Source organism: Pundamilia nyererei, unplaced genomic scaffold (assembly GCF_000239375.1).
Source record: "Pundamilia nyererei isolate P.nyererei 1_Seehausen unplaced genomic scaffold, PunNye1.0 scaffold00374, whole genome shotgun sequence".
NCBI lineage: Eukaryota > Metazoa > Chordata > Actinopteri > Cichliformes > Cichlidae > Pundamilia > Pundamilia nyererei.
Window position 1 is genome coordinate 336,161 of NW_005187775.1, and position 22,858 is coordinate 359,018.

The window sequence follows — 22,858 nt, forward strand, 5'->3', positions numbered from 1 at the left end:
GTACTGTCTGAACCTTTTCTGACATTTCATGATCAGGCGAACGCAGCCAAATTACCTGTGAAGAAGGAGAACGAGCAGCCACGCTTCTGTCCAGCCATCTAGAAACATTTCTGAGGAGGCCATTTCTTTTCCCCCAACCCTAATAGGTCTAAAACAATTTCCTGAAAAGTGATGCCTTCTTTTCGAGTTGCACTTAAGTGCCCTTTCCTACAAATATGCCTCTGTGGCCGACAATGTGGGACCTAATTTTAAAAGTAAAAACATGGTTAAAAACTGAGAAAGGGTCTCGAGCCACAAAAAAATTAAGACTCCTTCCTTGTTGGGTATATATAGTTTAGTCAGAGAAGCGTTTAGTTCCTTTAGCAGACACACCTGTAAGGATGCTCGTTTCCAACATGAGGCAAACTGACATTTTTCTGGCACTGGCATGTTTTTTTTCTTCCATCTGCAGCTAAAACAACAACAGCTGAAGGTTTGATTTGTAACTTAGGTAGAGGACTGGACTAAAATAATGTCAGTGTCCCTGCAACTGTTCTCCCATCCTGAGTTATATTAAAGTCCTACTGTGATGACCTGTGATGAGGGGCCCAGTTCTAGTCTTGTTCAGGCAGCGTGCACTCATTTAAAAACACTGAATAAAAAAATAATCTTAAAAGTGAGGGGGGGGGGAAAAACAGGTATATAATGATTTTACCTAGCCAAATAAATAAAAACAAAGAAAACAAAAAGGAAAAAAAATGGTTAACAAAAGCTTATAATACAGAGGACCAGCCCCGACTATTGAACCTTCTAAAACCACCCGAGCAGCAGCGGGACGATTCGGTGTGTGTGTGTGTGTAACAATCTCCTGCCGTAGTTTCGACCCTGACACCTAAACAACGAAGGGTTTGCTCAGTGGATTTACTGTACAGAAACAGACCATGGAAGAAGATAGCAAAGCAGCATGGTGGACAGCTGTGGACACAGAGTGTGTGTTTGTCTGAGAAAACGGGGTGATGCTTTGCAGGCAGATGGGTGAGAAGCTGCTTCAGATGCTGTTGAGAGATCCTGGTACTGAACTGTGTTGAGATGAATCTGAACCGGTACCATCTGAAGGGGAGAGGAAGAAGAGACAAAAAGGTACAGTGAGCTTTAAATTGAAGCTTTACAGCTTTACAGAGCAGTAAACATCAGACAGAGTAATAGAAAATAATCAGTCTGAAATTTTATGCATAGTGCTGCCATCTTGTGTCAGGAGAGAAAAAACAAAATAAAAACACCCGCTCCCCCAAACTTTCTATTTCAAACTATTTATGTCAGATTTATGTTTGTTTGTTTTTTTAAATACACAAGGTGACTCTTAAGATCTTCAGAAACTTCTTAAGGCCTTAAAATCAACTTTGCATCTATTTTAAATCTGTACAAAACAGTAGCTTAAGTTTCAATTTGAAAGTCCTAGGCGACTTCCTTCTCGAGTAATCGGATTTACAAACTTTGGTGTCCATGCTGACCGCCCACCCACCCGGCAGGGTGACAACAAAACCATAAGATTTTTACTGCTGAGAGGTACAAACAGCATAATATTTTTGAAAGACTTTTGAAGAACTAATTTAAGGCATTTAAACTTAGAGAATTTTGTGCAGCCTGGCTCAATTTTACCAAATGGCCATCATAAACTTTTCAGGTGAATGAGTTTAATTCCCTACAAGGCATTTTAAGGAGTTGTATCAACTAAAAATAACAGAGGTGTTCAAATTTATACAAATATACGATGTTGATGGGGACATCAAGGATGGGACTTAAATAAGGTGTGCTTATTAAAATGTTTCCATGAAATATAAAGATGGTTTTCAAAAATATAAAGACAATTTTAAGAGTTTTAATTCTTCAGTGTCTGGATTTAAAAAAATAAAATCAAAAAGGTAAAATATAAAAATATATTTCAGTTTTTTTCCTCTCAGCTGGCAGAAAAGCCTGCTATTGGCAGTGTCAGTAAAATTACAATAAGAGTTTCCCACCGTGTGCAGAAGCAGCTGTGTGAGAGCGAGCGTGAGGAGGAATGAGGATTGAGTTCAGCTGAGGCTGGATCGACAGCTCTGCAGAGAATAAAAGGAGAGTTTTTATTTAGCGCTGAGTCATAAGGAGAGCGCAGTGTCATTCAACAGAACAAAAGAGGCATACTGAATTAACCGGAACACCTCAGCAGTCGCAGAACAAACTGACTTTAAAGTCGTGTTACAGACATAGAATCATCAGGCAGAGCAGCTACAACTTAGCTGAACAATTAGCAAAGAAAAAAGGGAAGGAAACGAGACTTTAACTCTGCTACCTGTGGTGCTAAAGTTGAAGAGCATCGGCAGTTCTCGTCCACTGGGCAGCCTCGTGTTTGGCTGGCGCAGTTCGTCGAAGAAGGCATGTGCACAGGCCTCTAGCGGGGAGAGGCGTGAGGCTGGCGTGTACTCCAGCAGCCGAGAGCAAAGCGCAATGGCCTCTGGAGGGGTGCGAGGTTTAAACACCTGAGGAAATACGAGAGCTTTTCTTCAAAAATTCCGACATCAAGCAACATGTTTTGATACTGGCAAGACATTGGTTAAACATACTGGCAAGCTCCATATGGCAGTATGTTTAACCAGTGTCATGCAATGCAGGGTTTCTTCCATTCTGGAAGTTAACCCAAAGTTAACCCAAAATGACAGACACAGTCATTTCTATGCAGGAGTTCTGCATCTACAAAGGCAACAGCAGGCAGCTTTTGAAGTAGAGCCAGCTGCTTTTGAAGTAGAGCCAGCTGCTTTGTAGTAAATTTACAAGGGATTCTTCTCTTGGCTGCATGCTGAGTATATACTTTTTGTATATCTCAGTTAATCAAACATTAAAAACACCTCAAGTCCATGTGGCCTCATCCTCACAACCACAGGATTTCTCTTTTTTACTCTAATAAACTTGTGCACCTAAAAGAGGTTTTCTACTCTCCTCCTCCTTAGGTCCTTTTTTTAAGGGAAAAGATAAATTATAGGGCTTTAAAATTCAATAAACCTACCAATAAAGATGAGCCTAATGATTGCTTCTGAGTGGCAGCACTTTATGGTTGCACTGGAAGCAGCAGTTGGTACATCAACAAAAATGATGTCCTAGCTGTAGGTGCCCCGTGCTTTGGTATCTGAGTTTTTCTAACCTGGTGCCATGTCTACGAGTGTGTTACAGCTCTACAGCAACATATAGCAATGCACACAGAGAGAAGCTGCAACAGCTGGAAAATATGAGACATGCTGGAGAAAACCTCTGTGACTGCTTCATTTCCTGTTTTGACTTCTTCTGCACCAGCGCTGGTGAAAAGGTTGCAACACCTACTGTTTTGGAGAAAACTAGCAAGTCCAGAGTGCCACAAACACCAATGTAAATATTCCCAGGGCTGTGATGATGTCATGCATACCATTGCAGTAACCATAAAGGAGGCTTACAGAGGACGTTGGGCACCCAAACTGAACGAGACTTCAATTGAAAAATACACTTAATGACACCAAAGACCAAATGACTCCTATCCCTGCTACACTACAGTAGCTACCAGTTAAGATACAGAACTGACTTTAAACTTTTAAATGTAAAGCCTTTCATGGGCTCACCGACTATATTACACATCAACTCCCCTTCAAAAACTGAGTCACTGCCCAGGTTCCTCAGGTCAGACTAAAGGAAATTTAGACACCCTGCAGTTGAGGAACTGTTTTGCAAAAGAACCGAGGTTAGCAAATTCTGCATCTACTTTTAAATCATTTCCTAAAACTTACTTTTGCAGAAATGATTCATTTAGTCTGAAAAAGTATAAAAGCTGTAACTGCTGGTTTTGCCATTTTCTTTTTAACATTATGAACAACAATACTTCATTTTTTGGGACTGTTACTTGACGTCTAAGTCAGTGCCATCAATACAATTAACAAGAAACTACCAACATAACATTTTTCATTTACTTGATGAAACTGTGATAACTTTTATTTCTCACTTCAGACAAAAGATCGGTCTTATTCACAGTGCACCTGCTTCCAGAGAGCATAGACCTGGAGAAAACTGACTGTGCTGCTGTTATTCGTCCTCAGGTGTTATTTACCTTGGTCCAAGGATGCGCTTTGATCTGAGGGAACTTGAATTCTGTGTAGTTTGGATTCATCTCTCGAATTTGTTCCCTTGTTGGTGTTCCTAACACCTGAGAACAGAAGAGGAGGATAAGACATTTACTTCAAACAGAGTGTTTGCAAGACTACATTTTAATAGTATAAATGAATGCTGCAGAAAGACTTAAATGAAAAAACAAAACAACAAACAAACAACTCACTTTGATAATCTCCACTAGCTGATCCACTCCACTGTCGCCGGGGAATATGGGCTGTCCGAGCAGCAGCTCTGCCAGTACGCAGCCAGCTGACCAGATGTCGATGTTTGCTGTGTAGTCTGTGGCGCCAAAAATCAGCTCTGGGGCGCGGTAGTACCGTGAGCAGATATACGACACATTTGGTTCACCCCGGATAAGCTGCTTTGCGCTGAAGGAAGCACAAGAATCACGTTAAATGGTAACAAAGACGGCAGGAAAAAACAGAAAGATAGGAGATCAATATATACCAAACGACTCCCTACTGAGCACTCAGTTGTCTGGAAAATAGTGACACTATTCCTGGAAGATGCCTCTGTGTGCAGATAGTAAGAGGGTCGGAAGTTTTTATATTTCCCTGAGCATCAAAGAGAAATATAGACTCTGAGGACTAACTTCTTTCCTTTACCTTCCCCTTCTGTCAGCAAGCAAAATTTGAAAACAATTTTTATGATATACAAACATTCATAAAGCAATATAATCTTAAAAGAGTACTTGATGACTTTTATAAAATTTGCAATCAGGCCATTTGCTGTTTTGAATTATAGTTTATTTCTATCAGACAGATTAACACAACTGGGCAGAGCAAGATTAACACTTTATTACACACCATATGAGTCCTTTCATTTAACAACGTCTTAATTTAACTAATTAAACATTGTAATTAAAGTCTGATCTTCAATCAAATGCCTGATCATCATCTGCAGATACTGAAGAGGAGATCAGTAATGCAGCTTGAGTGCAGGAGAAAGGCTATTGGGAGAGACGTGTGTGCTTGTGAAACAGAAAAATAAGCATTTGAATAAAAAAATAAAATACTACCAAAAATAAAAACAGAGCCGTGTTCCTGACGCTAAACTTGAGTTTTTGCCAGCTGTCATTTCTGGATCCAATATAAGACACATGCAACCATACATCACTGTTTAATACTTCACACTCTGTACAGGGCTTTTCTCAGCACACGTTTACAGCAGCTGTTTGTTACTTTCTGCTTGTTAATTAGTTAGTTTATTTGCTTGTTTTAATCAATTTTAAATCATGCTTTTTATTTGTTCTTGTTTCTAATGTCTCTAAAGCACTTTGAATCACCTTGTTGTTGAATTGTGCTATACAAATAAACTTGCCTTGCCTTGTTTTATGGTTAACTTCTTTGTATTTTTACAACATTACTCTTTGCTTTTCCTTTGTGAAGTATAATGCTCTAGTAGCCCTTGACGTGTCCTCGTTTCCAATTAATCACATGCAGCAAACTCCAAGTCTTTCACATGAATGTGCTCATAGCTAGATTAGATGAGTTGAAGTGAGGTGACAACCACCTTCATTACCCTGTTCAGACTGTTTGCAGTCCTATGCATGTTGAACTTGATTCACAGAACAGAATCTAAGTGTTAAGCATTAGAAATGCTGTTATTCTTCCCATATTAGATTTCAGAAAAAATATATATACTTAAAAGGCAGATAAACGTAATCCTGCTACTACTGATAAATTAAGTTCTGATTTGTGTGGAAATTTTTTTGGTTTAGCGTACCTGCCAAAGTCACACAGCTTTAGGACGGCAGTTTCTGGGTCGACGAGCAGGTTTTGGGGCTTGATGTCTCTGTGACACACACCTTGGGAATGGATATAAGCCAGACTGCGAAACAACTGGTACATGTACACCTGTTGGAGGTCAACACAAAATACAAAAATCAGACAACATAGAAATAATTTATTAAGAGGCATAAATAGCATAAAGCTTGGTATTTGTACTGGAGACCTGAGAAGATTCTTGAAAACAAGAAGGAAATTCTGAACTTTACAATGTTTTAAGTTTTTGGAGAATAAAAACTTCAACAGAAAAATACTGTGACTTGGACAACATGGAAATGTTTTGGAAGGAAATTAGGGGCAGAATTACCTTCACATATATGATAGGAATAATGCTCTTGGCCTTGTTAAAATGCCTGGCAACCCTGTAGACCGTCTCGGGGACAAAGTCCAGCACGAGGTTGAGGTACACTTCATCCTTCTGCAAAGGATGGAGGGATTGACACAAAGGTAACTGTAGTTAAAGCATTTATGGTTTAAGACAGCTAAGCAAACAGACAGACAAGCCTGGCATAACCTCGCACGCTGATACAAAACATTTCCAGTAAGTTACTTCTGCAACATTAAATCAGATTCTATATTTATCAGTAAAAGAAACTAATTGCTTCCCCTTTTTAGGGTTGGGTTATTTTTTAATGCTATATCTGAGCATCTGTATATGTATTATGGACATGCACCATTTCCTTTTATTTATAGTTTCGACATACTGAAACTACTGGGAGTTTAGAGAGGTTTAATTATTTTATGTCTATTTTTTTTATAAACCATAGCTTAACTTATGTTAGTTTTGTTTCACCATCTCTTCTTTCAGCTCTCTTTAGAGTAGTCTGTACCATGACTCTTTTGGTTTTTTTTACCTTCTCGCCACTAGAGTAGAAGAAATAACGTAATCGGACAATGTTGCAGTGGTCCAACTTCCTCATGATCTGTAGTTCCCGATTCTGTACAGACAAACAGACACATGAGTCAATGAGGGAAACCAAGTAAACAAAGTGATCACGAAAACTATTAACAAGGAGGGTGAGGGGGGTGCCATTGATAAGATTATTACAGAAACTAAATTGCACGCCTACCTTGAACCTCTTATCCTGCAGAACCTTTTTGATGGCCACCATCTCCTGTGTGTCGATGAGGCGAGCTTGGTACACCACACCAAACGACCCATTGCCAATGACCTGCAAGGTTTTAACAGAACAGGAGAGTCAGACTGAAGGACAGCCCATCAGGTGATCAACCACAAACGTTTATTTAATTTCCTGAAAGCTGCAGCTGCTGGTGTTTCCATTCTTTTAACAGTAATAAATTGGCTCTATCCATCTTTGACTGATAGTCTGATTTTTTCTGAAAGTCTTTTTCAAGCCTACGGCGCATATGATGGCTCTTCAGTGGAGATCTGTCACTCTAACAACCACAAAATTTAAATTATAAAATGGCAACTTATGTATTTAAATCCAAACAATCTTCCTTTTTTGTTAATCCTAACTCAGCCTATTCTTATAAAACTAATGAAGTAGTAGTTTCTTCTGTGAAATAACTATGTGGACATATATAGAAAATTTGTTTATAAAAATAAATAAGAGGGGAAATTAATGATCAAGAAAATGTTTTAATAGATTAAATCTTGTGACTGTTTCACAAAAGATAGATGGATAGTCAGACATGAGCACAGAAACAGTACATGAATAAATCAAAATTCTTTGGCAATTTTCCCATTTAAATCCTTTGGTATTAAAATTACAGCTTTTAAAATGGCGATTAAGCACAGTGAGATGTTTGTAGTCAGATTTTGTTTCTGCTTAAGACTCTTGCCAAATTATACAAATATAATGATAACGTTCCACTGCTGCAGGCATCAGACAAGTTAAGTATTTCTGATAAGCCTAAACGACGATTTTATTGGCTTTGTGATAAAAGTGTGATAAATCTGAATTTACACACACCTACAGAGCCATTAAGTAATCTTAAAAGTGATAACAGCCTGGCTCAGTGCAACACTCTTCTTTATGTAGTTTCAGGCTACAGTTGACACAGTTATGTCATTTTTTCCAAAGACACAAGCAAAAGAATGTGCGCCTTTAAAATCATGCATTTTTATGGCTTGGCAGAATAATTATGGAAATATCAGCATTGATCAATACCCTTATTAATTCCACATGCAGCGATTAAAGTTTCAAATAATGTTTGAGTTATCCCTGTGAGCCAAAAGCTCAGGATTCAGATTGTTCCACTGGTAGCTCTATAGGATGGGTGTCAAACTCCAGTCCTTGAGGGCCGGTGTTCTGAAACTTCATGCTGAGGTGGTGATGTTACAGTAGCTCATGAGTGAATGAACATGGTGCAATTAAAGTACTTTTAGGAGTACAATTTTCCAAACACAGGTATTTTAATTTACTTGAGTTAGGTTAGGGGTTGCCACCTCAGCATGCAGTCAAGTTCTATAGTCTTGCTAATGACCTACTCATTTTATTCCGTTGTGTTGCAGCTGGACACGTTTAAAAGTTTCAGGACACTGGCCCTCAAGGACTAAAACCTGTGACGTTTAAAAACTCATGAAAACTAACTCATCAAAAACTAATCACAAGAATCCAATAAAAATATAAAGTTGGAAATAAGAACGACAGATCCCATTTAACGTCTTTAACGCCCTTGTCATACCAAACGAGGGCAGTTTTTGCTGAGATTGCATACAAAGTTTATGCACGATTTGGTTTGCCAAAAATTTCTGTTAGACAATAAGAAAAGTGGCAATAATGCATCTGTGTGGGTTGAAAATATTTCAGCTTCAGTGAAAAATCTCCTTGATGCTGTATCATGATGACCCATCAGCTGAAACTCTCCTACAGACTGGATGTTTTGGTGGCGTCACCAACAATGACAAATGGAGGACAAGCGCACTGTACTCGCCAACTGTTTGATTCAACTTCAGTTTCTCATTGTTACAAACTACATAAACTATAAATTCATTTTGCTCTTGGAGAAAAGCGGGGAAAAACCTGGATGCTACTAAGAAGCAGTCAGAAATCCTTAAAAGTGGTTTGATTTTGATACATTTTCTTTTAGTTTCAAGAAAACTGAAATTGTGTTGTTCTGATTTTTAAAAATCAAAAAGAAACCAAAGAAGACGTATAAGCATTTGGTTCTGCACAAGTGTGTTTGGTCTCTACTTGCTACATAGACTGGGGGCTTTACATGTGCTGTTCACAACTGTGTGTGTAATATGCAGCAACTAAGTAAAACCATCCTCAACAGACAAAACAAAAATGAGGAGAAGACTTGGAAAAAGAAAGTTGTAATTTCATAGAGCTTCAGTTTTTCTTTCTTTCTCACCTTGATGTCAGTGTAGGAGACTTCCTGCGGGCGGTCCGGTCCCTGACCCGGTGTGGCCACGACTGTTGTCACCTTCCCGCTGTCTCCTAGGAAACAAGCAGGAAGAGCCATGTTAAAAATTGTAGCTATAGTGAGGTTAACTGTGCTGCAGACCACAGAACAGTTATAAGGAGGTTTTAAATGTCCCATCATCCCTCTGGCTCGTTTCTATGAGACTTAAAGAAATGAAACAGCTTTAGGATACAAACTAAACAGCACTCCTGACATTCAACTGACTGCCAACAGCCTTTACATCTGGGCTGTCTCTCCACTGGCCGGGTGATTATTTAGGTTAATGACAGCCTGTGAATGATTGTCAACTTTACAAAACCCTCCAAGGAAGAAGGAGCGAAAGACAGAGTTCATATTCAAGACGCTGTGACTAATTAAAGTGGGAATGGACCCAAAAATAGGCCAGCCACTTTCTTTGTCTTCATAATTTTTTTTTTAAGTCATAACAGCCTAACATAAAAGGATTATTTTTGTAGCATCATCAGCCATATATTAGCCTCCAGTATAATGGGAAGACTGTAGCATTTCACTCAATTATTGTTTAATTGAAATGGAGGAAATATACTTTTCTGCCACTAACATTTTCACACGTGAGCCTCAGATTGAGGTTCAATTACCCAGACATCTAACCTACCCGAATGGTTCAATCATTAAGGTGGTGACTTTGGTTTGCACACATGATTTCATGTTTTTCCCATCACCTCGTTTCCTGTCAGCTAGATGTTCGCTCACTAAAGCCCGTTTTTTTCACTAGCACCTACTTCACTCGACTGTTTTTAGGTTTTTCCATTAGGTGGTAGTACAACCTGGTACCAGGTACTTTTTTAGTACCTACTCGAACGGATTTCCAAGTGAGCCGAGTCGAGCCGAAAATGTGCCATCAACAGACTGCACGCCACTGATTGGCCAGGGAGTGACGTCAGTCAATGAGTCATGAGGGCAACTTTCAGGAATAAAACCAGTCATTTGTGGAAACCTGGAAATGATGAAAATGGCTACGCACAAGTGCCCTCCATTTTTGTGTTTGTTTTGCATAAAAATGTCACAGGACCTTGCTATAATACCACCCACCCACATTGAGGTAGTAATCAATTATAATGGAAAACAATCGAAACTCAGTAGAGTCACGTTGAGTAGGTGCTGGTGGAAAAGAGGCTATTTTTTGCATGTAAAAATAATCCTGAGAACAGAAATCCTGCATACGTGGCTGAAACCGTGACTCTCTCTCAGGTCAAAGCTGGTCGAGGTGTGAAAGCAAAAACTGAATCACAGACCGAAGGACGGTGACATTCTTCCGATGAGCCCCAGTCCCTTACAAAGAAAGAAATATCAGAATACTGCAAAAAGAAATTAAATGCATGGGTTGTTCTCTATCAGATAAGGCATGCCTTGGAGTTGAGAAAAGTGTAAAGCATCTCCAACATCGGCCCAATTTCCTTTCACATCTATTTTTTACTAACAAGGTTTCTAAGTGTCAAAATGTTTGCCCTGATAAATTAGCATGTACACTTCAATCAATCATCATCAACACCACCACCACCACAAACAAACAGATAAAAGTAAAAAAAAAAAAAGGGGGGGGGGATACAAACACACAAAACGTTTCCTCAACAGTCCAAGTAGAATCATAGTTTAGAAGTACTAATTCTCATAGGAAGATATGCCTCGTGCAGAAAAGTCACTGTCTTGTATATGAAAATTTGGGAATCATCTGTTGTTCCTGTCAACTAGTTCTGAAATTTCCAGTACAGACCAAAGTAGTTTTGGGTTTCCACCAAATGAAAATCACCAATACTGTGTTTTCAGTGGGGTTTACTAAACTCAAGATTAAAAATGTCATTTTTGTTTGGCAAATTGACGGGTCTTAGTTTTGAGTATATGTGGATCAATCATGCCTTTATGAAATACCCTTAAAGACTCATTTGAGCCTGGAAAAACCTCGAATAAACTGCATCAGCAGGTTTCCCAGACATGGATTAGGCCTAGGCCCAGTCTAAACGAAAAACTCAATGAAAACCTGTGTTGACGGTCTGCGATTAGGCTTAATCTATGTCTGAACCTTGATCCGATTCCCATTTCTCTGTGTGGCCATTGGTTAAACTTAATATGACAACCCTGCTTTAACTTTAAATTTAATTTTCCTGTGTTATCTGTGCAGTCTAAATAATGGGGCAACACTGTCATGTAGCTATGATGGTTCTGTGTCACTACCACTCTATGTCCACACACTTAATGCTCTGTTTACCAAACAAGACAATGCACTTATTGATATTGTTCTCGTTCACACAGAACTGCATACCCTAGTGTTCCTGCATGTCTGTGTCCACACAGCAAACTGTCCTGGTTATCCAAATGACACGATGGCGGTATCTGTTACAGCTGAAACCGTGAGGCCTGCAGCATGACCGTGTCAGTGGGTTCCCTACCTCATTGACTGGGTTCAAGCTCTGAACCCTGATGAACACACTCACTTGTCCAGGTTAAAAGTAGGGCAACTGTCTTAGATGCTGCTTTTTTTTTCCCTCCCCCTTCTGCTGCTGTTTATTTTTTATAGCATGAAAAATAATTTCCACGGGCTTGTAACTTGCTCGAGGCTGTTAATCTATCACGATAAAGATGAAGCCTTTTCTCCGTCTTCGTCAGAGTTCCTGATTTATCACCGCTTCACGGTTCAGTGTTTTCATACCAGCGCTGCATTGTGTGTCACCGCTTGGCTTCCTGTCTTTCACCTGACATTCACAGACGGGAAACACGCGTCTCCAGGAGGAAATAATCCCTGCATGCATGCCATTATTCAAACTCTGTCACACCAACACCAATTCAGCTCCAGTTTTTTTTTGTTTGTTTTTTTTAAAGGCTGATACATTGTAGCCAGATCAAAAAATGCGTGTTGCATCTACTCCTCCTAACCTCCAAGTCAAATTAATAATGACCTCAGCTGAACATTTATCTCCCACTGGGATATTTCTAATCAAAAAATGTTTCTTAACAGGAATTTGGTTGTATATTTATACGTTGTATTTTACTGCAAGTGGCTCATTGTTGTGGCAAGGAAAATGAACACTTGCATGCAAGTCCCGACAATAAACACTCTGATTTTATTGTAATTTCCCACCCATAATCGTTATATATGATAATAGACCTAGAACAAGATTTACTGCTGCAGAACTCTTGATTTTGAATGTTTCTCTGCAAATATTTTAAATATGACACATCTAAAAACCATGTGTTTGTTTAGACTTGCTCTGAAACAGAAGCACAACAGAGGATAAAAGGCTGGTGTTAAAATAATAAGGGCACACTGTACCCACCTTAAGTGTTCCTTTTCTAGTATTACTGACGCAAATAGATTTAGTAATGTAGTTGGTAATGGTGGATCACAACAAGTTTCCCCTTATGTTACTTGCGGAAATAGAGTTGTGCTAGAAACCTACAAATATCTGCAGCCAGTGGAAAAGTAAGCTGGAATCAAAACATATTGTCAGCATTAACCACCGAGTGTTAAGCTTCTATTCAGTTCTCTCCTTTTTTTCCTGTCTGTCTGAAAACCCAACGTGAACCATTCATCTCCAGCTGCTTTTAAATGCCATCAATAAGTTTGCCCCTCGTTCCTTTTTGAAAATTTTTACACCACAGTTGAAACAGAACTTGAGTAAACAAGGATTCATATGCACACAGAAAACCATTCACTCACTGTGCATCGCTTTGAAACTGATGATGATCACTTGTGGAAATCACAAGGTCCATCTTGTCTAGTAAGCCTCTACCTTATTTACCACTAGGTCTTATGACAAATATGACATTTGACACTTTCACTGGTAGCCCCTTCAGTCATTTGCTGTAAGTTGAGAAAAGTTTATCTCAGGTCCCGTCCACTTTTGCGTTGCCAAATATGTACATTCTGTGATCTCTGGTCACTACAGTGCAGCAAATCACTTCTGGTGTGGACACAGTTTAATTGAATGGAAGATAATTTCACACCTTTTAAACTTTGAAAACAAAATGTAAATACATTGAAGTCCCATACAGAATAAAATGGGCACCATAAATAAGCGTACATGGTAATTTATAAGCCAAATAATTTAATCAGCTGAGGGTTACACTATGCAAGAAGTAGTCTGAATTGCCACACTTAAGCAGCAGGTTTCTGTGTTAATATCTTTACACACAAAAACAAACTGCACTTAGATGAACTCCACACTTTAAAGCAAAGTAGTTCAAGAGAATTAAGTTTACCTTATTAATATGCAGTTTAATGCAGCAGCATCTTCCAAAAAATCTAACCAGGGCATCTGCTCTGTGGGGAGAACTGCTGGTGGAAGAAAGAGGCTTCTATTGTTTTAGAGTATAGCACTCATGTTATGTTTAACATGTCCATAAAAAAAAACAAAAAAAACAAACATGTCCACTTCCCGGTACACTGAGATTACATCTGTGAGTAAACTGTAAGCTGATTTACATCAACTTTACATAAAATCAATGTAGCTGTTACCAACCTTGTGATACCCTCAAGCCTGAGGTGATCACATGATTGTATCAGAAACGCCTCTGCAGTGTTTCACAGAAGAGATAGTGACTCAACACACATTTCCTACTTTATCAAACTGACAGTCTGACACTGAGCTGTCCGTTTTCTAAAGCGTGTCCAGGTCACAGGTAGAGTGACCTAATCCTAACAAAATAAATATTTGTGTGGATCAGATTAAAAAAAATGTTTTAAATTTGTGTTACTGGGAATTATGCACTCGTTTATTAACAACATTAGTATTTAACAATGTTTCAAAGGGTAGAAACACGCATGAATGTTGTTGAATAAGTTAACAGACTTATTCAACAGCAAGGCCTATTCTAAGCCAGGAAACACCTGCTACAGTTAAAAGACAACCTGAAATACTGATATTGTTAACCTACACAAAAGCTTCACAGTTACAGGTGTGGCATCATTCGTGTGAAGGACAAACATCAAGGATTTAATTTAATTGCATTTTTCCCCAACTTGCTTGCTAAGAATAAGCAGTAAGCATAAATGTAACTCTTTCTCAGTTTTACCGATGAATAAACACATTTCAAACATCACAACTTTTACTTGGAAGGCGAACGGTCTCTTGCCCCTGACTTGTGTCCTACATGTTCAACCTCCACTGTACAGGTATGATGCTCTGAATTTTATATATTGCATTGCAAAAGTGACAGGTCAAGTCCTCATATCATTCATCCAGCATTGACATCGGATTTCCATGAGCATGAAACTAGAAGTTAGATCCTCAACTGTATTTTGCATTATAAAACTTCAAACACTGCAAAGGAATTACACTTTATGCATGAAGCAGACCTGAGATAAATCCTGGTGCTGCTCACAGACCATAACAAAAAAAAAAAAAAACCCAACAGGAAAAGAGAACATCTTCCTGGATGCAGCGGTGACAGCAGCCGACAAGGTAATTATACAACGATGTGAAGAAATGTTCTGTTTCATGGAAGCAGGACCTGTTTCCTCTTTTGAATAGAAAAACTCTACAATACACATACACACACAAAAAAATTAAATTCACTGTCAAGCATCCCATAATATTAGCATCAATTTGGGATGAAGCGCCTTGAGGCGACTTATGTTGTGATTTGGCGCTATATAAATAAAATTGAATTGAATTGAATTCTTATGCTGGTACTCTAATTTCCAAGAGAGAAATATTTTAGTGATTATATAAGTATTAATAACAGCGTATTTCAGCAAAAATGTAATCATAGAGGATTACTGTACACAGCACATCTTTAGTCCTCCTCCTTCACTTCAAAGACATGTCAGGGCTTGTCAGCTCAGGAGGTACATTCACACAGGGCCTTAATGCAGAAAACTAAGGTTTTCAGGACATCTCCACACCAATTAAAACTATTTTGGCAGGTAACCAGGCGGGTAAGCAACCTGTTATTTAATCTATGTAAGCTATAAGGAGGTCCATTTTTCTTCATTGTTTAATACACAGTGAAGTAAAAATTTCATCTTTAAGAGTTACCAACAACAAGTACCATATTCAGAGCAAAGGACTGAAATTAGACCAATACCGGTATTTTATAACATCAAGGAAATGCCTCAACATTACATGTCTTCCAGTCTTTATACAGACAGATCCATTGAAAAACAAGCCAATGCGTTAGAGATTTAGTTGTGGACTTTGACTCAGGCTACACACTAGCCCGGATAGATTTGAAAACAGCGTTTTCGTCTGAAAAACGCTCGGAGTCCACAGTAGCGTTTTCAGTCATTTTCACAGAGTTGTGCGTCCACATTGAAACAGCAGAAAACGCCTACGTTCCAATACCGCGCATGCATGAAGCGCAAGAAGATTCGGCCTGCCTCATTTCTGTCAGCCGTTTATTTACTTTCCGGCTCGTTGAAATGTCGCGGCAAAATGTCGAGGAAAAGCACCGAGTTTTTCAAATGGACTAACAATGAGGTGGAGATGTTGCTGCAAGTAACACAAAAGTACAAAGTTGCAAAAGCGAGTGAGAATTAAAGAATTTGAAGAAAAGCTATCTGGAGCATGTACAAACTGATATTAATGTTTAAAAGGGCTGTCAAAATTGAGAGCAAATAAAACAACTGCTGTATAATGCCCTCCGCTATCTTTGTTTAATTAGTCACATGAGTGCATCACATGACTAAAATGCGTCATCGTTTTCGAAAGTCTGCGTTTTCACTGTCCACACTGCGACGCAAACGCACCGTCTTCAAATGTATTCGTTTTCCAGAGCGTTTTCAAAACGCTGCGTTTTTCCTTGGGGAAAGCGCCATCCGGTGTGGATGGGAGGCCAAAATGGAGAGAAAACGATGTGTTTTCAAAACGCATTAGTGTGGACGGAGCCTCAGAGCTGAACTTTTCTCATGTGAGATTTATCTCCAGATCTGCCATTTATCTCCTTAAAAATGCCACAAAAGTGAAACCATTTCTTTATCTCTCCAAGTGACCAAGCTTTTAAAGCAGGCTTGAAAAATGCTCAGCTATCTAGTCTTTGAAAAAACAGCAGCCTGAGTGCTTATCTGGACAAGATGGATGGTACGCATTAAGGCCCTACACGGTCCTTTGCTGCACAAATCCAGGAGTTTTCCAGCAAAAAACAAAAAAAGTGTTGGCTTTCTACCTAAAGAAAGATCAGCAGGATTATGATTTCAAAGTTGTTGGTTTTTTTTTTAAATTCTTGTTAGTGGTGTTTAATGTTTAATGTAGACTTTAGTAAGGCAACACAGATTCTGTGCCTTACATATACTGGAAGAAATTGTGATTATATTTGCAGTCATCACTGCCCCAAAGGTCCATTTTTAGCCAGAAAAAAGCCCTAATGTGTCTTATATGCTCTCAGAGTATACGCCATTATACCAGGTGGGGCAGCTTTTTACTTTTTATGCTTCAAATCACAGGAACAATCACTGAAATAGAAAATCTAAAACCGGCCTCTTCAGCCTGGCTTGTGATTAAGTATGATTTATAGACATAGCTTACCACTTTTTAAATTGGCTTTGCTGTATCTAGTTTTCAAAATGTAATTAATGTTAAATCCCTTTCAAATATTTATCGGGCGTTACCTTCCTGTGTTCCCTTCTCCTTTTGAAAAGGCATGTATGGTTTAAAATAAATAAAATAAGTTATTGTATTTTATTCTGTTTGGTTTTATAATTTACTCTCTACTTTTTATTTCATTTGTTTTATTATTTTTTTATAGGCTTGTCAGTCATCTGTGAAGCACTACAATTCAACTTTGCATTGACTAAGCTCCATGTCCAAGTTTAATTTTAATCCCCCAAATCACTTCATTCCCTCACGTGTCTTGCTCCGGGTTCACTGTTGTCTGCTGGGAGTGAGGCTGGCTATACAATTAAGCATATCAGAGGTTTAGGTGTTTTTTTTTTAATTTTTTATTATTATTTCTGATGAACAAAAATGGATTAAAGTATTTTTACCCAACTTACAAAAAGAACTTGTTTAAAAAATAAAATAAAAAATAAATAAATATCACAGTCCTGGTGATATATTCAGGAAAATCCTACTGACAGAAATTCTGCCTCCAGGTATAGCTTGCAGGTTGCTCAAACATGACAAAAAACACCTGATCAACCATTCAAAAGAGTATCTTTAAATTGCCAAAGGCAACATTTGATAGGACATCAGTCTGTGTTGTTCTGCTGCAGAGAAACTAGGGGTCACATGGCTTTGAACTGGAGATGACCTCCCTTTTGGGCTCTAATATCAAGAGACGCGGCAGTGGCTGCAAATGGATGATAAGGTTTGGATTAACACACACACACACACAGATCTCTGCTTACACCCGCTACTACAGTGATAAAAGGGCATACTATTATTTCTCCTCAGACTGAGGAAACCCACTCCTTGGGCTCTGCTGTTGGACGTGGATCACTTGCATCCTCCAGGCGTCGGCCACCTGCTGCTAAGCTTCTTTTTTTAACACTACCCCGCAGGTGACCTTGGTGAATATGCAACTTTTCCGCCCTGACCCTCCACCAGTGGATTCAGACTGTTAGCTAATGGCACTCTCAGCTACACCTACAAAAGACCCTTCAATGGAGCACTCAACTTGGGGTATTACAGTCTAGCTTGGTCACAAAGAACAACGGAGCTGATTTAACAGCTCAGCAGCCACAATGACCACAATAAAAAAATCCAACCCACTTGCAGCTTTTAAACACATATTAGTTAGTTACTTCAAATCTTTAATGTGCTTTAGTTTTGCTCGATTAAAATGATGGCATGTGAAACAGTCTTGACACCAGACGGGGTGAAAAGAGCCATCGGCCGGACAGGGAACTAGTAATGTACAAAACAAGTGGCTAACGTTAGCAGGCTAGTAACCTTGCTAGCCAGTTCGCGGAGAAATAACGACTTTCCTCTGCGCTGTGACACATAACGACGGTGTGTAGTTTTTAGTTTGTAACTTGTAATATGATATATTGATTCAGCACATTCTGATAAGGAGTTAGTAGATAATTACAACTTACTGGCAAGCTTAAGGTTGGAGCATCCTGACGAGCTGCTACCGGAGGCCTGCGAGACCCCGGTCTTTCCTGTGCTGCTCCCCACGGCAGCGGCTGATCCGGCGGACGCAGCAGCGGCTCCTGGAACACCTGGCGGCTCAGCAAACGAGCTGGTCCTGGGCCGCCCGCTGCCGCTCATATCTCTGTGCAGGGGTCAGGGTTGTTGTTTCACCGTTTTTTCAGCTAAACCACTATTACTTATGAACAACCGGCAACGAACAATCACACCAAAGACACACCAAAGACACACCAAGAAACACCGCTCCCGTTGCCGCCGGCTGTCTGGGCTTATAGCTGTTGCTAGACACCTAGAAACAGACCGCACGCAATGACACCTGGGAGATGGAGTTAGAGCCAACCGCTACTTAGGTTTGCCGCTCTGAATTTTACAAATCAAAACAACTACAAATTTCAACTGAATTAACAGGAGGGATGTAGGCCAGAAAGAGCCGCAGCTACAGTTAAATTTAAAACTATAACATTTGTAGAAAAGCAACAAAAAATTCAAGATACATCACAGAATTTAGCTTTTTTCTCGGAAATAAGTCACACCCTTTTACTTTAGTTCATATTACAGCCTGGACTCTTATATTAATTTTTCTCTTTGTAAAAATGTAATAAAAGTAACATAAATATTGGAAATACAAATAAAACTCAATGACCGATCACTGTGAGGTTCAACACTGCTGTGCCGTTTAAATCTTTAACAGCATATCCTTTAAATTAAATGTATTTTTTCCATTTTATTTCATGCCTTTGGTGTTATGTCTTGCTTGGGTAAACAAAAAAAAAGAACTAATGAAGGCCAATGGATTTATTTAGGGTTCAGAAGTGGGCAGCCAGGTGTTATCTCCAGCTTCCCACAGAGCATCTGTTTTACTGTACTGAAAGCTCTTTGACCAGGTCTCCTTAACTTAACCCAGCTTCTCGCCCAATATGACCTGAATCTCAAAGGCTGCTCTAATCCAATAAGCACTTTCAACACTGATATGCTCGATAAAGGCCAGCTGGAGAAGCACACACTGTATGTTCCAGGGATTTTGGGATTTTGCTGCCATTATGATTTTTGCAGAGATTCATCTCCCACCGACACAGATTCACAAATAAGACACACGACAATATAAAAGACTCAAGAAATGCAGGGACATGAAATAAATGCAAGCACATAAGAGGTTGTGTTAGAACTTTAATATTTTCAATATTTAGTCTTTTTTTGTTGTTTAGAAATATTGCACATGGTCAACATGCCTGCTTATGAGATAACACTCACATCGCTCATCCTAAAATTTCCTTCTCCAAAGTAAGGACAGTTTATTTTTAAGCACAATCATACAGTATACACGCATACGTGTGTGTATGCACATATGTCTGTGTGGGTGTGTGCACAGGTGCATGTGATTGCACATGCATGCAGACAGACACTTTACAGCCCTAACCCCAAAGTAATGTGAATTGATAGTCTTCTTCTTACCTGTGTGTATTTATATATATATATATATAGATATATATAGATATATCTACATATCTATATATATAGATATATATATATATTTCACATATATCCTGAATCAACTGGGTTTGATAACAGTCAAGATGGCAGACAAAATAGTCATGGTGACTATAAAAATACTGTCTCTAGAGTAGAATATAGAATGTAGATACAATGAAAAATATACTATTGATAATGTTGCTGTGTGGTGAAAGAACGAGAGGTTGGTCGTGATAACACGCTACCTGCATGTGCCAAAACATACACACAACACCCAAACACAGACCTAAATGCACATATATGGAAATACCGGTATATATATTTGTTTTTCACACATCCAACTGTATACAGAGAAATTATAGAGATACCCATAATAATAATAACTACCCCCACTCTTCACTCGAGAAGCAAAGAGCCAAAAAGTGCTATTTAAAAATTGTCTTTGACTTTTAGTAAGTTATACTTTCTATCGCTTCAACAAGAACAATAATTGCGTGATTCTTTTTTGTTTTCTTTTATACCATATTTATAGACAACAGCTCATCCCTCTCACTGTCTGACTGGGTTTAATATCTATGGCACAGAGCCTTGCCCCGAAAAAAAAAAAAAAACCCCACCCATTTAAAAAAAAAAAGTCCTATTGCACCATTTGATGGGAAAGGATAAAGTGTCGAGAAGAGAGGGACAAGGGGAGGGCTCCGGAGACTGCCCTCCAGTGCTGGTCTAGGATCCGCTTTCCCTGAACTAACCCTAACCAGAACCATCCTGAGCTACATAGCGCTTGACCCGGGACCAGTGCTTAAGGGCACTTTCAGACAACACTTGAGGGTCGGAGGGAGGAGAGCAGTAAAGGGGGGAGAAGGAGAGAGAGAGGGCTGAGAAGGAAAGCAGGGAAGGAGGAAAAGGGTAATTGATAACATAAGGAACAAGTTATTATTTTTTAACTACTAAAACAATCTCTAAAAACAATACTTTCCTGATTTAACTTGTGGCGGCCCCCAGACGGAGAGGGCCGCACAAATTGTGCAAACACCTGATTTCAACGTTTTACAAAACGACAAACGCCTCTGCTCCCCCGCTTCTGTGTCTGGTGAGAAATCGTAGAGGGAGGGGAGGGAGGGGAGAGACGGGGCACACGCTGATTTTTGTCCCCTTATTTGTCCAGAGTTTTGTTGTTGTTGTTGTTATTATTTTTTTATGCTGGAGAAGAAACACAATAGAGCCACGAGAGAGAAAAACAGGCCACGTTAAAACTGGTTATTTCCACGATAATGAGAGAAAGCAACATCATATCCATGGGGGGAGGGAGGGGGGGGATTCAGAGAAGTTTGGTTCTCGTCATGTTGTCCGTATTCACCGCTATCACGTCTTCCCATCGTTGGAATATGAATCTTGCATCCAGTTTCTCCTTCTTCCGTCCTTTTTCTCCGTGCTCTGTTGGGAGCTGGTCGGTGTCGAGTTTAACGTTGATTCTTCAAAGCCTCACAACCTAAAAGTCTCTTTACATAATCTCTTTATGGTACCTGTTCGCACAGGTTTTGGGGGTCATGACCCCCGGCAGACATACAGACATATAGATCATCAGCTCCCGCCAGTAAGGACTCGAGTCTTTCATAATGGCAATAAACTGAAGGTGCAAAGATTGGTCACACTACATCACGACTCCTGCCTTCTTGTTTTTATTTGTTTGTTTTGTTTTTCTTTTCAGGAGCGAATAAAATGTCATGCTTTCAGTTTCTCTTCTCACTACAATCACTAAAAACTGTGCAGGCCGATGGCTTGGTCAGACCAAGGGGCGGGGTTGGTGGTGGTGTTTGACTGTGTTTGTGTACTCACGCTGTACGGACGCGTGTTCGTGTGTGGGTGTACTGTGTATGTGTGTGTGCTGTCTGTCTTGCAGCATCGAGGGGCTGTGGAATATCAGTGGAGGTCGTTGGGGTTGTGTTTTTATGTCCTGACCACTGTGCTGAGGAGTGGGAGGACGAGAAAGAGGTCAAGTCAATGGCATCTGAGGGCTGGCTGGCTGGCAACAGCAAACTGCATCTGCACAATAAGTGACAAAGTGCCTTTGTGTGTCGTGGTCCTTGGTAGCAACTCCTGGGGGCTGCCAACCAAGAGTAACAGTCTGATTGTTAAGCGTGTATGCGTGTTTCTGTGGGATCATGTGCATGCTGGAGATTACATATGCACCAGGGCTGGTGTGTGTGTCTGTATGCATGTGTGTGTTTGCCAGAGAGATAGAGTTTGTGTGTCAAACTACAAACTACTGTACAAATGTGCTGAGAGCAGACCCGGGCAAAAGGGTTAACTAAAGACATTCTGGATACTTGGAAAATAAACAGCGAAAACAATACAAGAAGCACTTGACTCATCGTGACTTGCATGTGATTTGACCATATTTGAGGCTTTTTGATTTTTGATTTTTTTTAAAGGTCTGATTAGATGATCCAAGCGCGCCTTGAGTAGTTTGAATTATTTGTGACCACATTCCACATTTCTGCCCAGGTCTGATGGAGATTAGCGCCAGTAGATAGGACCTCACTGGTTAACGCACTCCTCTCTCTCCCTCTTTGTCTTTCCTCCATTCTTCTGCTCCGTCGCCCTCTCCAGCTTACGATCCTTCGCTTTTCGGCTCCTCGGGGCTCCGCCCTTTGTCTCCCTGCAGCTCCACCCCTGCATCCTCCCGGGTTGATTGATTAAAAGAGGAGCTGTGGGAAGAGGCGGGGCTGGCTTCGGCCAACGCTCCGGGCTCGAGGGCTCCTGGCGTGGCCGTCTGCATGATCTTTTGACGGACTTCGCGGATTTTCAGCTGCAGGCACACCTTGTTGGGAAACGTGTCTGAGTAGCGCGCCTGGAAGGCAGCTGTGGCCTGAGCTGGAGAGAGGAGAGTGAGAAGGAAATTATGTTTATGTCATTTGTGCACTTTGAAAGCCCCTCGATTCTCTTCGTCACAGACTGCTGCTTTTATCACTCATCATTGTATCTTTTATAAAAAAGTGGGAAGGTCTACCTCCG

The 22,858-nt window shown here is 39.9% G+C and overlaps 2 protein-coding genes across 4 annotated transcripts in view; both read right to left on the minus strand.

Annotated features, from left to right (window-relative positions):
• Positions 1 to 885: 885 nt before the first annotated feature.
• Positions 886 to 18,725, minus strand: LOC102195947 (glycogen synthase kinase-3 beta-like). The gene is made up of 12 exons (XM_013915834.1): positions 18,605 to 18,725; positions 18,319 to 18,497; positions 9,258 to 9,343; positions 7,004 to 7,105; positions 6,788 to 6,871; positions 6,241 to 6,351; positions 5,872 to 6,002; positions 4,310 to 4,514; positions 4,085 to 4,180; positions 2,309 to 2,495; positions 1,998 to 2,075; positions 886 to 1,089 (listed from the first exon to the last, which is right to left on the minus strand). Exons 2-12 carry the CDS (start codon positions 18,491 to 18,493, stop codon positions 1,028 to 1,030), a joined length of 1,317 nt encoding a protein of 438 aa, XP_013771288.1. The 5' UTR covers positions 18,494 to 18,497; positions 18,605 to 18,725; the 3' UTR covers positions 886 to 1,027.
• Positions 18,726 to 21,021: 2,296 nt separating this feature from the next.
• cica (capicua transcriptional repressor a) overlaps positions 21,022 to 22,858 on the minus strand; it is a 50,242-nt gene continuing 48,405 nt past the window's right edge. For all 3 annotated transcript variants that reach the window (XM_005752713.1, XM_013915835.1, XM_013915836.1), the window contains exon 22: positions 21,022 to 22,717. In XM_005752713.1, the coding sequence (XP_005752770.1) occupies positions 22,455 to 22,717 (263 nt within the window). In that variant the 3' untranslated portion in view covers positions 21,022 to 22,454. The remainder of the gene's footprint in view (positions 22,718 to 22,858) is intronic.

Excerpts from the sequence above, each read along its gene's own strand:
- LOC102195947 (XM_013915834.1), bottom strand. The coding sequence starts at position 18,493 with ATGAGCGGCAGCGGGCGGCCCAGGACCAGCTCGTTTGCTGAGCCGCCA. Across the intron at positions 6,003-6,240 it reads TTCCTATCATATATGTGAAG|GTGTACATGTACCAGTTGTT; the intron begins GTAATTCTGCCC and ends GACCTCCAACAG. Across the intron at positions 4,515-5,871 it reads AAGCTGTGTGACTTTGGCAG|CGCAAAGCAGCTTATCCGGG; the intron begins GTACGCTAAACC and ends TGCTTCCTTCAG.